Genomic DNA, 19,148 nt, shown 5'->3' with positions numbered 1-19,148 from the left:
CAGCAGCTTTTAAGTTTTGCGCACACATAGACATGCGGCGTAGGACAGTACATAGTAATTAATTTGTTTAACCTTAACATTAAATTTTTTTATTAATTTTCGTGAACCTTTATCCTCAATAACCTAAAAATATTTTTTTCTTTTTCTCCCAAAAGATCAATCACTATTTGCGTCCCTGTCTATCCCATACGAAACCGGCCTCCCATTATAGGTATCGCTGTAAAATGTAAAAGTTTCAATTTTATTTTTCTTTATTCTCAGCTCGTTTAATTATTTCGTTCGTTACACAAAGAGTTTCGTGGCGCGGTCCAATTTCGTTGTTTTTTGTTCTTTTGCAAATAATTTATTTTGTTCGTCTTTTTTTTCAGTGAACAGTGAAAAAAATTGAAAATGAAATTTGCACACGTGAAATTGTTTAACGGATTGAGCGAGCTTATTTACATACAAGACGGACATTTTTGTTAACAATCACATGTGGTAATATAAATTTAAGTTTACGATATTATGTTCTGCATTGTATAATTTATTTATTTATTTGGAGATCTTACAGAAAAAATTACACCCGTGTAAAATATAAAATTATATAAAAATAATATATTGTGGGGTATTTTAAGCAAAATATTATACAGTTCTGTATGATATACCTATTGGCGATCTCATTGGTACAATGGGTAGAGCTGTTATTAACGTTGTGATTACCGTTAGAAGGTGTAGGTTCGATCCTGTCAATGAGAAAAACATGTGATGAACATCCTAAATTACAATGAGTAAAAGAATCAAAACAAATGAATGAAATTACGTTTCCATACCAAATCCAAACCAAGTTTTAGATATTTAAACGAAGTTTGATATTTATATAGATGGTATCCTGAAGTAGAATTTAAATTACTTTTTTCGCGAAAAGAACATAGGCAAGTAGTGAAAAGAAGGATAGAAATATATGCGAAATCTGATGCAATCACACGAAGCATAAATCTAGCCCTATAAGTATTATCACTCCCTTATCACTACCACAAACGTTATCAACAAGTTAGTAACTGAACACCTGATAAGCTTAGCTTAATAGCTCACTCGAAATTAACATAAATCTGCCATTATAACTATATACCGGTTATTACTGATATCTAGATTGACACTTGTTTGTTCCCATTTTGTGATACCTATGTATTATCTTCTTATATATAAAAATGAATCGCAAAATGTGTTGGTAAGCGCATAACTCGAGAACGGCTGAACCGATTTCGATAATTCTTTTTTTATTATATTCCTTGAAGTACGTGGATGGTTTTTATGTAGAGAAAACGTAAACATGTACCACGGGCGAAGCCGGGGCGGACCGCTAGTCATAGATAAATGCACTACAATCTAAACGACATGACATAGAAATCTGTGCTAATATCAAAAAGCTGAAGAGGTTGTTTGTTTGTTTGAACGCGCTAATCTCAGGAACTACTGGTCCGATTTGACGAATTCATTGTTAGATAGCCCATTTATCGAAGAAGGCTGAGCGGGGCACAGCTAGTCAATCATAACTGTACTGAATTTTGTTATGAACCAACTTGTAATCTATTTAATATAATATAACATAGTTTTCATTTATTAACCAGATTGGTGAAGGTCGTTTTATCAATTTAATCTTAGACCATGTAGTTTAATAAAAAACAAAAAAAATGTGTGCGTGTACTAGTGTACACACGTAAGAAGTGAAAATTCTTTATGACCTTATTTTTCAAAAAATAATTTACTATATGCAACTTTACAGAAATACGTCGAATAACGCGTGGTAGAGATAAGAAAAAGATGGCGCGTAACGGAAAAATGTCACGCGTAACGAAAAAATGTTACACTAAATTTTTTTCCAACCCCGATAAAGAAGTTTCACTTCAAAAAGCGTGTACTAACACACGTAAGAAGTGAAACTTCTTTATGACCTTATTTTTCAAAAAATAATTTACTATAATATGTATGCACATTTACAGAAATACGTCGAATCACGCGTGGCAGGGATAAGAAAAAGATGGCGCGTAACGGAAAAATGTCACGCGTAACGAAAAAAAGTTACACTAAATTTTTCACTTCAAAATGTGGTAGAATGATGTTTTATTTTCTAACAAAAAACAGGAAAATGTACAATTTTCAATAGTTTCAATCTTACATAACTTTCGTAAGCTGAATGTAATTTCAATGACGCATTTTTCTTTCAGACATAGGCTAATTCAAACTTTTCCACTTTCTCATTATATGTCTCTACATACGAAAATTAGCTTTTAAAATTCAAATTTTTTATTTTAGCATATAATATTTAACTGAATCATTATTAATCTTTCCTAATCATTAGCATACGTCAATTATAACTAAATGGGTTACATCAGTTATTCATTGTTAAAGAAATAATTGCGTAACAAATACTTAGAAAGGTTCATTTCTAATTTCCCTTCTAATTAGCAAACGTCCCTCGGGAGTTAAGGGAAAACGTATTTGTTACTAGTTTATTTTCTTAATGAGTTATCAGGTGATCTATTTCAGTGTAATGGAAGTTACATAAAGAGACGATTCTCAATATATTTGTTGGAATCTTTAAGGAAGAATTGCCTTCTATTAGGAATAGGCCCTTAGCCCTTTTATTAGGAACCTAACCTATACCACCAATTTAACATGTACCCAAAATTGAGTGTATTATTTACTGAAATATCAATCTCAATCATTTATTTATTTATACCTACATACAAAAATTTATTTATAACACTTGAAATCTGAAACATATTTATTAGCTGTTTAACTTAGAATAATTTACTTTAATTTTGTCATTGTAAAAATCAACTAACATTAAGAACACTTGAAATGTAAAACATATTTTATTAAGGAAATAAAAGGCTTTTTTATTTTTTATTTTTATTTATTTATTTTTTATTTACATACAAAAATTTATACATATAGAAACACCGTTGAATTGTCAGAATATGTATACCTACATATTATTTTAAATTAACTTATTCGAGTTACATTCTGACGACTCTCACCTGAATTTCACAGCACGTCTCGTGATGAAAAATACATTCAGTAAATCTGCTTTGTACGACGAATACAATGGCGGGTCTAATGTTTTCTTATTTCTGGTTTTATACGAGTATTTCTCAACACACCAAGGCCTGAGCGTTTGTAAACAATTTTTCCCTCATCAATTAATCTATACTAATATTATAAATCTGAAGAGTTTGTCTGTTTGTTTAAACGCGCTAATCTCAGGAACTATTGGTTCGATTTGAAAAATTATTTCGGTGTTAGATAGTCCATTTATCAACACGCTATAGGCTATATATCATTACGCTAAGACCAGCAAGAGCGGAGCAATGCGGGTAAAACCGAAGGGCACAGCTAGTTTTGAATAATAACACATTTTAACAGACGAATGAAAATTGACACTTGTTTTATTACACGCTATTTTCTATTTCTACATTTAAATTATTTGACCGGTTGGCTTGGTAGTGCCGAAGGCAGGGGAAGGCAGGGCTTCCAAGCCAGAGGTCGTGGGTTAGATTCCCACCCGGGGCAAACATTTGTGTGATGAACATAGATGTTTGCTCTGTGTCCGGGTGTTGATAATCTATATAAGTATTTATTTAAAATTATATATGTATGTATATCAGCCATCTGGTTTCCATAATACAAGCGAAAGCTTAGTATGGGATCAGATCGTGCCGTGTGTGAAAATTGTCCTGAAATATCTATTTATATTTATTTATTTATAGAGCTACTCTCGCTAGCTATATATAATATCAGTAGATTTTTGTCAAATGTAGATTACTATGAAATCTAGATTACAAATGTTTATGCGAACAAAGCTACGGGCTGAAACTAGTCGTTCATACATGAAAATTACGCCTGTAAATGGCAAACGTAGCGTGATTGTATCGCGTGACGAAATGCTATATGTCTTTACACTGTGTATCTGCTTTCGAAGAAGTTTTTATTGAGCCCAGAATAGTACATCAATATTCCGAAGGCCGTGTTAGTCATAGACATTGATTTTAATAGGCAATAGATATACTCTCTCTTGCTATGAGTGTATTAATTTTCGTACCTACTATACATAGTTGCAAACACCAAAAAAAAATTCGTGAATTATTATTATAATATTTCTATTGAATACTTAATTAATATTATATATTAAATAACACTATTTTTAATCGCCCTCAAGAAAAAAAAACATAAAAATTACCTAATTGAAGATTTTTTAGATTTTCAGGGCTATTTTACAATAATTAATACAGGCATTTAAAAAGAGAATATACCTCCACCTTAAAAAGTCGGCAACACATCCTCGGACACGTCTGTAGATGCCTATGGGCTGTGGAATTGCTTACCATCAGGCGATCCACATGCTCGTTTGCCTTCTTTCATATGAAAAAAAAAAAAAACTATTATAGCAACTATTTTTTCTACTGCTTTAATTACCATACAATTTATTATACTAATTTTGGATTATTCGTTAAATATAATTGGAAAACTAGAGCCCACAGGTTCAGGAATTCCTTTAAAAATCTCCCACAAAAAAGCCAACTCCATAGTCCGAGAGGCAAATTCGAAATTCTAAAAACCGTTAGAACACGTTTTCCAAATGGTAAAACTAAACAAGGGGCGACAATAAATCAGTCGAGAACATGTTATTTGCTTTACATATCGAAGCGTTTCATATTGTTTCTCGCTTCTGTCACGTTCGAACATCGTGTGTATGGAATTTTATTTAGAAATTTTTGATAGACGGCCTCGAATCAAAATGTTAACTGTGACTCTGTTCGGTGATATGTTCGATTTATTGTTGATGACTCTTTTTTTTCGAATAATTTTTAAGAAATTTTATTTTTTTCTATGAATTTATTATCCAACTGGAACGAGCTGCTATTAACGAAGATATCGATGATTAAATTTAACTATGTAAATTAGTTCATAGCATTAATATTTTTTAAATAATATAATCTAAACACATAATATTCGACCGACAACGTTCCCCTGTAACCCCCCTCTTTGAAGCTACCTACCTCTTTGAAACTAACACACTTCATAAATAAGATATTTTGTTGTATAAAGTGTATTTTTAAAACTACGCAACGGATTTTGATGCGGTTTTTTTAATAGACAGAGTGATTAAAGAGGAAGTATAAATAATTTATTAGGATTTAGACAGAGCGGGCGAAGCCGCGGGCTAGTATAATAATATTATATAAGTAACATTAAAATATGTAGATAGAGAAGCCTTAGAAAAAACTATAATCATATGAATATAGTCCTTTATAGCACATACAATATAATACAAAAGCTTATAAAAGAAGCCTTGTTCAGATTATAAAGTAGATTTTTGTTTGAAAACAGTTTAAAATACTTTTAATTATCCAGTTCATTAAACTCTTAATTACATTAGGAAAAAGGAAATTATACTTTCTCTGTTATTTTATAATTAAGACATTGAATCCCATTGGTATATTGGTTATAAGTAATGTTATAACTGAGAGGTTGTGGATTCAGTTCTCGGTAAGGAAAGCTTCTGAAGAAATAGAGCGTGAGTGCCAAGCACACGTGTCAGAAGTGAAACTTCTTTAGCAAGATTCAAAGATACCAAAATTGTTGCCTTACTCCATGACTTGACTGTATTGCCATGACCTTGAAATTTTACTCTCAACGCATCTAAAGAAGGTTCACTTAAAAAAACTGGATATTAATAATAATGATAATATTTTGATCACAGGAAGTTTAATTTATTTTTCTTTTGTTTCAGGACAATGACGTAACTCAGTAATATGACATCAGAGGACACATTTTGACAAAATGTTGCGGGGTCTCATCTTTTTGGCGGTGGTTCTTACGATAATTGTAAGTTTATTATTTATTAAATTAATTTGTTGTGATAGTAATAAATTTTAAAGTAAGTAAAAAAAAAGTAAAAATAATAGTTAAAAAAAAGCACACGTTCAAAATGAAAAGCACGCGAGTGATCAAGCCGTGGGTAATGAGCTGGTATATAATCACAATGTCGTTAAGATTTCAAATGTTTAAAAAAAACGAATGAAAAGTTTATTTATGTAGTCAATCACTTCATAGTATAAAACAAAGTAGCTTTCTCTGTCCCTATGTCCCTTTGTATGTTTTAATCTTTAAAACTACGCAATGGACTTGATGCGGATTTTTTACGGCATCTGTGTCATACTATTTCAATACTGCTTTTAATCCATTATTCCGCAACGCCGTACAAAAATCATGGAGACAAGGGGAAAAAATTTCTTCCTTCTGCATAATAAATTATTACTGCGTATTTATTATATCTTAATCCAACTCAGAATACGGAAATTAACATGCAACTGTTAAAGTGCTCTTAACTCAGAATGTACCGCCAAGTGTTATTAGTATTTCGAGAATTCTCTTGTGTTCCTAACTTTACGTTCTATGCTAATTGTAAATTAATATAATGCTAGTATGATCTATCTTATTATAGAGATAAAGACTTTGTAGAGACAATTAATTTTCCATTAAAAAGAGCGTGTGTGGCGAGCACACGTGTCAGAAGTGAAACTTCTTTAGCAAGATTGAAAAATACTAAAATCATCGCCTAATTCCATGACATGACGGTATTGCCATGACGCGACCTTGAAATTTTACTCCCAACGTGCCTAAAGTTAAATAGATATTAATATTATACTCGTCATAGATAATTTATTATACCTTAACATTTTTAAAACTTCAACAACCCCTCAACATCATATTGTTTAATTTTCGTCAACAGTAATTAACCACGATATAAAATGAGCAAAATATTGCACCACTAAATTAACTAAATACAAATACACAGCTATTTACAATCTTTAATCTTCTTATATATAAAAACTAGCGACCCGCCCCGGCTTCGCACGGGTGCAATGCTGATACTAAATACACTACAGAAAAACTGTGAACGTTGTATATAAAAACATAGCGGCCCGCTTCGGCTTCGCACGGGTATAAAATAGATATAGCCGGGTGGCCGGCCGGTACCGCCGCAAACGCTACGTCCCGCAATTTTTAAATCTGTAATATCTTCGAAAATATTCACTTAAATCATACGGTGTAAAGGGCCATATAGATCTATATTAAATGAACAATGTATTCAAGGTATTTAATTGGTTAAGGATTAATGCTGTATTGGTTAAAATCGCATCGAAAATTAGCCATTATTTGTCGTAAAAAGTAAATGACAAAAAAAAGTTATTGTGGGTCAGCCATAAGAGATAGACATATACCATCGCGGACTTTTCTGTAGACCTTTTCAATGTGTATAATACTTAGTACATTATTTTGATAAAACTCGTAGGGTTCAGCCTGCGTTTTCAAAAAAATGTAATTTTTTACGACATCACATTAGAAACCTCAAAAATAACAGTACTTCTCCACTATTTAATGGATGTTATTATACATATAAACCTTCCTCTTGAATCACTCTATCTATTAAAAAAAACCGCATCAAAATCCGTTGCGTAGTTTCAAAGATTTAAGCGTACAAAGGGACATAGGGACAGGGAAAGCGACTTTGTTTTATACTATGTAGTGATAAACCTTCCTCTTGAATCACTCTATCTATTAAAAAAAACCGCATCAAAATCCGTTGCGTAGTTTCAAAGATTTAAGCGTACAAAGGGACATAGGGACAGGGAAAGCGACTTTGTTTTATACTATGTAGTGATGATGAATCGCAAAATGTGTTGGTAAGCGCATAACTCAAGAACGGCCTAACCGATTTCGATAATACTTTTTTTATTATATTCCTTGAAGTACGAGGATAGTTTTTATGTGGAGAAAACGTAAATATGTACCACGGGCGAAGCCGGGGCGGACCGCTAGTTTTCAATAAAACTATTCATGTACTTATTTGATATCATTTTTATATAAAATCATTAAAAACAACATCAGTGTCCCATTTCCAATAGACCATTAAAAACAACATCACAACAAATCAACTTTCCCAAATCGAATGTCAATTATCATCACCATTTGTTACGAAAACATGACTATGTAACAAAATTGAACAGACTCGTCAGACCCGTGATTAACAAGGTTCCTTATAACCGTCAGATATTCGTCAACTTGACGGAGGTCCTTCGAGGATCTAAGTATGGTTCTAATCAAAATACGTCAATTTCGAGAGAAATTTACTTTGTCATCGTTTGTAGTAATTTCGGGATTTGAATTCATTTCGTCGTATTACGGGAATAGGAAATATGTATGTTAAAGATGATTATGGTTTAATATAGAATTTATGCGGTTGTGTGACTTGTTAAAGTTACAATTTTGCTGTGAAAACCTGGCGCTGTTCGCTTTATACTAAAATGAAGCATCCATAATCTGCTATTGTAAATTACCGTTTGTATTGTTTCTATTTAATTTAAAATTCTATAATCTATGACACTGATTGGTCTTGGATCGGTTCAATAAAGATAATATATTTCAGAACAGGACAATTTTCACACACACGGCACGATCTGATCCCATACTAAGCTTTCGCATGTTTTATATGGAAACCAGATGGCTGATAAACATACATGTATAATTTAAATAAATAATTATATGGATAATTAACACCCAGATAGAGAGTAAACCTCTATGTTTATCACACAAATATTTACCCTGGGTGGGAATCGAACCCACGACCTCTGGCTTGGAAGGCAGGGCCACTAGCAACTAAGCCAACAGGTCAGTCAAACAGCGACAAAACTATGAAATAAATAAGTCATATATTCGTAATTAATCAATTTCCAAACGTGCATATAGCATTCGATAACGCTTTCCTTTTAATATATTCCATGTTAATTGTTTCTTGATAAATTAATTCGTAATTAAATAATTTCAATTGAACTATTCTCGAAATAGCACAATTATCACGGTTTTTCATCTGTTGGTTTCAATTGTAAGGGAACATTATTAACAACCAATAATTCAGTAATGAATACGAACAATTACTATAATTAAAGGAACTCCGATATGATTGTATAATTTATTAATGAACGTATACTTTTTATTTATACAGCTACTGCTCAATAGTCTTCCCTCACAATTTCATGTAATACGTATATTAAACTTCATAAATATTACTACTTCGATGAACCCAAATTATGAATTATTTTGGAATTTGAACCTATCTATGCATTATTGCAAAAATGAAACGAAAATAGGAAATTAACAATAATTTAATTCAAAGTAGCTACGAACTTTTAGCTACATAAGCGTACCATATTTTAATCTCTAACCTGTAATATTCATGAATTATTCAAATTAAAATAAACCCAAATCCTACAGTATTTGGGTTGCAATTGAAATGCAGTATTCATACCGCAGCTAAAGAATTCACGCTCCTTACAGAAAAGTACAAAAGTTTTCAAAAGCATTGTGAAAACGAACAGATTTTTGATTGCGAGAGGAAAAACGATCAAAGAATATAGTAGGTATGGATAAATGAAAATTCACGAATGCTCTTTGATTGGAGGCGAATTTTTTGAGATTTTCAAAGAAAAATGTATTTGTACAATTGAGAAAAGATAGTAAGTAAATAATAAAAATTATCAATCTGATTCCGTTCGTAAGATTGTGAAAGTGATGGGTAAATTTTATTATTTGTAATGGAGAATGTTCACTAATTTTGATTATTAGCAATCCATATTCTCTGTCAAAAATAAATAATACTAGTGAAAAAATTACTTCGATACGTCAATTAGTTTCCGATTTAGAAGTAAAACAAGTTGTAAACGCCCGGTGATGGTGTGACGTCACACCACAACACGCTCAATCTGGCTCACTCAGTCCGCTAGCGATTTTTCGTATACTTATGCGAATTTTCCGTGTTCTTACATAGTACTACATATTATAATATTTTGAGAACATTGCAGCTGTTTTGCGTTATCCTTTGTTTTCTATACAAGTTTTAATCTATACTAGATTGTGCTTCTGCTCTGCTCGTATGGGCTAAGTATAGGTAGATGGCTAGTAAGAATTTTTCTTGTTTTAAGTTGAGAATGATATGGAGAACTATAGGTACTAAAATATAAGTTGGTCGGGAGAAGAATTAAACAAAAACAGGGTATAGTTCCACACAAATTCAAAATATGTCAGGAAAATCAAGATAAACCTCAGAGATCAGCAGTGCAAAAACGCAATCGTATAGAATACTAGCTTCCGCCCGCGACTCCGTCCGCGCGGATGTCGGTCTTCGCGTGGATGGTTTATTTCTCCATTTTGAGTAACTCTGACAATAACATCTTATAAATATCTATTGGACCCAAATACGGCTATGCCTATAATAATACCCAACGTGTGTTCGCGGTTCTACAGAACAACGTCTATGGATAAAACTGAAAAATTAAGATTGTTTTTTTTCTACGTATTTTTCCAGGATAAAAAGTATCCTATTTTACGCCCAGGATAATAAGGTATAATTATACCAAGTTTCATCGAAATCGAACCGTTAGTTTTCACGTGATGTCTTCACATACAGACAGACAGACAGACAGACAGACAAAAATTTTTTTAATCACATATTTGGGTTTGGTATCGATCCAGTAACACCCCCTGCTATTTATTTTTTTCAATATTTTCAATGTACAGAATTGACCCTTCTACAGATTTATTATATGTATAGAATAGATTTTGAGAAACCATTAAATAAAGATGAAACTTTGGCATGACTGTTATTTTATTAAACGAATAATAATTAGTAATTACTATTATTGGACTATTAACGAAATTCGCGGATGAAAACCCATCAAAATACTGCGCAAGCTATAACACCTACTACAGCGCTGCCGACTGCGCGGCCGCGGCGGTGCGTTGTGACGTGACGTCACAAGCGGTCACGTGACTATTAGCGGGACTCGATATTTTTCGAAACTTTGAATGCGTATAAAATCAAAACTACTTGGTATTTTTGACTACGACAAAAACTATTGTATTTGTATACATACAGGCTTTACTGAGACACAATTTCAAGGGATTTGGCATACCTAGTAACATTCTTCATTGTCATATTATAACTTAACTGGTCGATAAAATAATATACATGAATATGATAAATATGAATATACACACGCAATTTCATTTTCTAATTCTTTTCAAATAAATCAATGTTGAATTACCTTTACTATAAGCTAATCCCTACACAGATGAAACATGTAACGCAGTATGGTATAGGAATAAATAAACTGTTATCGATATATTCGTAATCTAGCATACTATAAAAAATATAAAACCTCATTTGATTGATGAAATCTCACAGAACACGACACAGAGAAAGAAACAAAGAGAACAATCAAGCAATCGTCAAGCGAAAAAAGATGTTATTCTATAAACAAAATTCACTAAACATTGATTTACTTTTCAATCTTACAGCCTTTTACCAAAGCCTTTGTATCGCTACTTCTGTTCATGTTTTAATTTGCTCCGCGAATAACGTCTTTGATCACGTTGACAAGTTATTTACTGCTTTTGTGTCAGAATTTCAGTTTTAAGTGACTGATGAATTAAACGGCTTGAGGTTGTGTGGGTTTGTGTGTGTTGCTACTTTATAACGGAGCTTTCAACCAAAAAAGGAAAGTTTTAATACTTATTAACAGGGATAAAAAGGTCATATAACGTGTATAGAAAACTTATTATTTGCAAAATTCGACTCATCCTTCCAAACCTTCCCTAATAAAGCAGAAACAAAAATTATACTGTAATAGGCATAACAGTTTCTTGCTGTTGATGTTTTAGTAGTATAATTTATATGGAAACTAAAAACTATATAGCATTTATCGAGACTTAGAAGTGATAGTAAATATTGCTTATTTCATTTCACATTTTAGAAACTAATCATACTGAATCCGGGCCTGAATATATTTATATTTAAAACAGATGTTTGTATCTGAATTATCTATTCTTCAATGTATCCACAAATATTCCAATACCTATACCATGTAATAGAGCTCCAACAAATCACAAAAAAGATACATGATTACTTAAAACCCAATTTAAACAGAAGTAAGTTCAATCCATACAGGTATTGCATCTGACTTCTAACCAGTAGTTGTTTTATTCGATGAAAAGAGGATTTTTTAGGGAAATACGGTTCGGATGTTAATTAAAAGTTAGCGCGGCATATCGTTTACGAAGTGAGAAGTGAAAATGGGAAAAATTCAGTCGCAGTTTTCGGAGTTGGGTAAATATTTATATAGACTGAAGCACGAGATTACTGCGTTTCTGGCCTGTGGTTCAACTGACAATTTTTCGTTTTGTCAGTACACATAGCTAGACTGTAACCAATAATCCGCGTGGCTAAAATAAGTGACGCTAAAATAGACCACAAAAAAGAATTTTCTAAATACATTCGAATGTTTTTAAAAGATCTTTGAGATTTTTATTTTTCAGTATACCAAACATTACATTGTTGGTAATTGTTAATTATATCCCATATTATGTTATATTCATCACATACCTACAGATCTTTTTAAAATTTAAACAATTGCTGATTAAAATTACCTATCATATCGTATTCATTTTTCTTAATTTTAATCATAAGATAAGCAATAGCTTATCCAAATTTCAGCCCTACAGATCTTAGCACTTTTTTCCTAATCTTATAAATATGTATATAAATCTCGTGTCACAATGTTTGTCCTCAATGGACTCCTAAACCACTTAACCGATTATAATAAAATTCGCACACCATGTGCAGTTCGATCCAACTTGAGAGATAGGATAGTTTAAACATGTCACCGCTAGTATATTATAAGATGTTACTACTACCTATGTACTGTTATGTATTTTTCATGCATTATAACAAAAATATATTTCAACAGTTCGCACCAAACATCGTTCAAATTATTAACCCGACCACATCTACATTCAAGTTAAAATTAGTTTGACATCCCTTGACCCACCCATATCCCATAATCATACCGACCGAAAAGCAATAACACTTAATATAATGTTCGAAGTAGATTGCCTCGTGTCCATGTAATATTTACGGAACTCGTTATTTACAACGCGCAAAGGATATTGCGATGTCCAGGGATTCCTTGACCCCATCATATTACGGTAAACGTTCAGGGACGGTGGTATGTAGGAATGTGATAACTATTTGCATTTTTTTTTTATTTGGTTGGAAATATCAATTCTGTAAATCATTTTTTTTTTATTACTATTAATAGAGAGTGAAATAAAATCACAGTATTATGCTGCCAGTCAAGATACTATTTAAGAAGATGAATTTTGTGCTCTATAAAAATTAAAACAAGGAGAGCTCGTTTTAAAATACAAAGAAAAATAGTTCAAATTCAACAATAGAATGACCCCTGCATAGAAAACATATAACAATTGTACATCGATCCTGTATTTCAATAAAAAAACATTCCATACTCCTATTGAACGCTGAAAATTTGATTCGAATTTCCCATACAAAAATTACACGCTATACCAACAATACAGTAGTCCTTTGTACGACGAAACAATACCGCCATAGAAAATAGTATTACGAGTTCATAAGCTGAAGCTGTAGATAGTTTGAACGGCTCTTAGGAACTTTGTAAGAAGCGTGTCGTTCAGTTGCGAAGGATTAATTGATTTAAGAAGGACTTGGGCGTTTTTATAAATTTCCCGACTGTTACCGGGATTGCTGTCTATTCGTAATGTAAATGCAGTTTCAGTTGCACTTTATTGTAAGAGTTTACGAAACTGGGGTTTAAATAAAATTAGCTAATACAATAAACTTGAGCGTTTATTTAACTGTACTTATTGAAATAGCGTTGTTTTATCGTCATATTGCAACAATTAAAAACACGGAAAGGGTAGTTTTACATAACAAAATCTTTGTACGTTAATTTCAATAAATAGATTCGAGATTAGTTTTTTTATACTGTCAAAAGGAAGAATGAGCATAATCTTTTTAAGTAGTTTTTAAACACACACACAGTTTAAAAACTTAAAAAGTAGTAATTTATCAAAACTGCATAAGTACGTAGGTTATATTATATTCAAAAGATGGACTTAACTACTTACCTTTTCAAAGAAAAACCCGCATAGATCCCGTTCCCGTGGGTTTTCCGGGATAAAACCTATTCTATTTATTAATCCAAGTTACCCCTCTATATGTGTGCTTAATTTCATTGTAATCGCTTCCGTAGTATTTGCGTGAAAGAGTAACAAACACTCACATAGTCATACATCCATCATCACAAACTTTCGCATTTTTAATATTAGTAGGATTATTCAAATCACGTTTACTTTAATATTCCGTATATAAAAGTAAACTCGCTTTGATACCATAAACTACTAACTCGGTAATAAAGTCGCGAATACCAAACCTAAATTCTCGTAAACGATCTTAGATCATATTAATATTTATTTATGACTCAATTTGGCATAACGCCGTCCTTAACACCCAAACGGCCGATTCACTGAAATTGGGATACGGAGTATCAGTGTTTTATTGCGTTGTATTTTTATGCTTTTGATTTTTCACTATTTATTCCTTGTATGGAATATTCGATACAAACCGTGTAGTTTTGTCGTATCTAACTTTCAGAGGATATAACCTAAAAATATTGTCAATAAAGTTTTTAGGATGCTTGGTTCTGTAAAATGTATCTGTAGTTAACAGTTTAAAATTTAACTTTTTAGTTATGATTTTTTTTGTATTGCGTTGCTAATTATACAGCAGTGTATGTTAGTTATCCTAAGATTCATCACTACAAATATGTTATCATTTAGGTACTTATTCTTTTCACTTTTAGTCACTACGTAGTATAAAAAAAAGACGCTTTCTCTGTCTTCGTATGCTTAAATCTTTAAAACTACGCAACGGATTTTAATGTAGTTTTTTTAAATAGATAGAGTGATTCAAGAGTATGATATATACTAAAATATAATTTTAGATATATATCATACTCTTGAATCACTCTACTATCACTCTACATACTGAAGGTTTTAGACAAAGTGGACGAAGCTGCGGGCAGTAAGCTAGTAATATATAATTATATTTTCCATTCATGAAACTTTACCTTCATAATTTAATTGCTGTGAATACATTTGACGCCGATTAAATAATTATTATATTCAGAACCTTTGTTTAATAAATTGAACAATCGTTTATCGTTAATTAATTACAATAACGTTATTCGTCAATATTAATATACAATAATTATTTTCATACACTTGTGTACTGAATAATTTGAAAATTGTTGACTGTATATAACGATTATCATAAGAATTTTGATACTAGCTGTGCTTCGAATTTTAATACGTGAACTAACTTGCAGGCGAAAGTACCCAAGTATTTTTATATAATTTATGTTAGTCTGGTAAATAAGCTATATCACTGTAAAGTATCATCAAAATCCTTTCAGTGGTTTTCGTGAAATAATTTAAAAATGTAATCTACCGAAAAACAGGGCATTATATTGTAAGCAGTAGGTATCTTACGAATCATAAAACCAATATGTATGCTAGGTAAAAATTAATAACTAATTTAAAAAGAAAACGGTATAACAACAGCAACAACAAAAAACTCGAATCTATTAAAGGCAACAATACTTATAATATTATGTAATTTCCCATAGTATAATATATGCCATATGCAGTATACATAGATTATAATCTGACGGTATTAAATATTTTAACGGCATATCCATACCGTCTTACAAACTTATAATAGGATCTTGGAACAAGCCCTTGGGAACTCTCAAATGTGTGGCGATTTGATGAAATGACGCCGCAAGCGATTGAGTGGCCGTGTTTTATTACCAATGTTTATCACCTCGCATTATTCGCATTGTATTATCGTGTTTAAATTCATGTCAGTATCACATCTATATAATAAAATGAATAGCAAAATGTATGTTGGTAAGCGAAAACCTCGAGAATATATCTTATATATATAAAAATGAATCGCAAAATGTGTTGGTAAGCGCATAACTCGAGAACGGCTGAACCGATTTCGATAATTCTTTTTTTATTATATTCCTTGAAGTACGAGGATGGTTCTTATGTAGAGAAAACGTAAACACGTACCACGGGTGAAGCCGGGGCGGACCGCTAGTATATAATAAAAGAATTAACGAAATCGGTTCAGCCCTTGTCAATTTTGCTTTCACCAACAAAGGAATTTTTGTTATATAGATTTGTTGGTCATGAATCATGATAAATGCAATTCATATGAGACGGGCTGTTGTTAATTGTTGCCAATTTAACAGACTTTACATTTAATAAACAAAGTTCTGAATAAGAGATTGGCACAGTCCCTTTTATTGGTCGGTGTCAACTACATACCTATTTAGAATATCAAAGTGCAGACAGAGTCACTTAATTTTTTCGTTTTTTGCCTGTCTTTATTCATTGCACCCAAGATTGTATTTACCTTTTAATAATTTATTTAAACCTTCTATTTCTAGAATTATTTGTTATTTTTGACATATAATACATACGAACATATTTTATCACAACAACGCTACGCTCAATCACAGCAAGATTACATTTTATTGTCTTGCTTTTGTGCCGTTTTATGTTCGTCTGATTTGAAATCTTTGTTAAGTCCACACAAAAGATATACGTCTTTAACGGCATATTGTATGTAATAAATTACATTTAACTGATATTATATCTCTGGTGGCTGGAATCTTTTCATTTCACACTGATTCTTGAACATATCATCTCTATTGTTGGCTTTATCAAAAGATTTTTGCTTTGACACTGTGATAGTTCTTTGAAATTTTTAGTATTCGTTAAGTATTTTTAAGAAATAGATCGGTTTTCACAAACGCAATGACTTTAAATATATTGTTTTAAATTAGATTATTTGCATTTGATTTCAGTCATTATTAAATTTTTTTTACGAAATGCACAATAAAAAGAGGTAGTAAGAGATATATCATATTTTTATTTTCTTACATTTGACTCATTCCATCATATCATAGCAAAGAATATTTCTTAATAGATGCATACAACACGAACTAATTTAAAATCGTCACTTGTGTATATTGAATAATTTCACATAATTTCAACAAAATATTTAAACAACTAAAGAATCGAAATACTGCAGTTACAATCACTCGAACCACGCAGTTGTCAAATTCTATAAAACTCCATCCACCGCAAAAACCTTTTGTCTCATCTGACCGGGTTGAATAAACCCCAGTACTATACATTTGGCCATTCTCAAGCTATTTATGTTTATCAAGCAAAAAGCTCTGAAATTGTAAAAATGTTTTCATAAGTTAGGCGGGCTTACGCTCCATTTTAATCGCCTTTGAAATTGACCGGGTTATTTTAAGCATTCATTTTTTAAGCCTTTATATTTTATGGTGGGTCGTGTTTTTCTATTTCATCATTGTCAATTGATGTTTGCTCTAAATATTTTATCGGCCAGTTGAAATAAATAACTTTATATAACGAATAGCAATCATTTCTGACCGCAATGCATCAGCAATAGTTTGCGAATTATATTTTTGTGAACACAAAACTGGCTTTTAATATTTTTTCCTGACACCACGAAAATTGATCAATTTTATACACATTTTGAAGTTATTTTTGGTTGGTCGTGGTAAATAATTATGGTCGTTCGGTTTAAGGTTTAAGTATGTTTGATTGGTTTTTTTTAATTTCTTAAAACCTAGAGTGATGAAACTTTATTATATATGTAGACAACATATTATAATTCATTGAAAAATATTGAAGATTGAAAACATTAAGAAGCCTAGGCTAACGCAAAAAAACATCCATCAATTATCAATATTTTTCTAGAAAGTACGAAAGCAGCTATAACAGTTATTTTGTACGTTTTTCCTATGAATACCCCTTTCGACTGTAAGCACTTAAAAGTGCTACGTACAACAGATCAGTCTACATTAACTCGTAGCAAGTAGTTCGGTAAGTGCTACGCGCGCTACAATTGCTACGAGCTTACGCCACTTGTGAAATAGTGTGACTATTATTCTTTATTTTGGTAGAAATATCCTTTTATTTGAGAGAAATATTACTGGGAATTGTGTATGAATATTATAGAACAAGTATTAAATTATTTTATTTACTTATTTTGTTGTTGATTGATTATTAAATGAAACCACATGGTACCAACTTAATCACATAATATGGTTATGATACGGTATAGATAAAGAATATGGTAGTTCATGTAATAAATTCAATTAGGTATTAAATACTTACGTTGTACATATTCTTTAAGTTTCCTTTTTTATGTACGTATTTAACTGTAAATTATCAAATATAGTTTCATATGGCATTTAATATTTAATATAAATATAGGACTCAACAAATCCTAACCTAGCCAGCGAAGAATTATAATTAGAAACCCCTTGGTTTAGCCAGCAAAGAATTTAGAATTAGAATTTAATATTTTTAAATATATATCTTAATATTTTTTCTAGCATCTAATCAAGAACTCATCCATTATTCTCAGAAGCTCTTAGAATGTTCTAGAATTAACTTCATCGATACTAATGTATTCGAAGAAATTTTATCTTGCTTCGTATTAATTTTCTGTTTCTTTCTCATAAAAATAATGTCATTAAGATTACTCGTTTATTAGGAATAAATTTATTACTCTTTGCTAGAACTACTCGAGTTTATATTATTTCTCTACTTGTGTAAAATAAATGACCTATTTAAATTATATTTATTCGGACTACTTTTAATACAAGACAGATCGTTATTATAACATACATTTTCATAAGACAGTAAAATAAATACACATGGAACCAAAGATATCAAATTAATCAAAGTCAAGCCACACCTACACGAAGAAAATTACGAGGTTTATTCATCACCTAAAACCAAGATGGCTGACGAGTAATGTGACGTCATAAATTTGACATCTATGAATATTGATGTAACATAAAAATACATTATCATTCGACCTGAAAGGGCATAATGGGTAATGTATTGAGGTTTTAAATTATGGACGAATAGATTGATTGATGTTTTAGGAAGTTATTTTTTATGTGAATTCCATGTTACACGTATTTATCTTAATACGTTATCTGTGTAAGAGCGTCACTTTGAAATAATATGTTATGATATGATTGATAGTAAACTACGTTTAAATATTAACTAACTAATAAAAAACATTTAATTTGATATTTATATAGATA

The 19,148-nt window shown here is 31.3% G+C and overlaps 1 protein-coding gene across 1 annotated transcript in view; it reads left to right on the top strand.

Annotated features, from left to right (window-relative positions):
- Window positions 1-19,148, top strand: part of LOC149478278 (protein madd-4-like) — a 273,451-nt gene that overhangs the window by 162,262 nt on the left and 92,041 nt on the right. Inside the window, exon 4 of the mRNA XM_089709471.1 lies at window positions 5,774-5,868. Within this exon, the coding sequence (XP_089565597.1) occupies window positions 5,824-5,868 (45 nt within the window). The 5' untranslated portion in view covers window positions 5,774-5,823. The remainder of the gene's footprint in view (window positions 1-5,773; window positions 5,869-19,148) is intronic.

Source organism: Colias philodice, chromosome 22 (genome assembly GCF_061535455.1).
Source record: "Colias philodice isolate Cphi_HAF_F1 chromosome 22, ilColPhil1 Martin Lab GWU primary, whole genome shotgun sequence".
NCBI lineage: Eukaryota > Metazoa > Arthropoda > Insecta > Lepidoptera > Pieridae > Colias > Colias philodice.
This window is presented reverse-complemented; position numbering and strand designations above follow the sequence as displayed.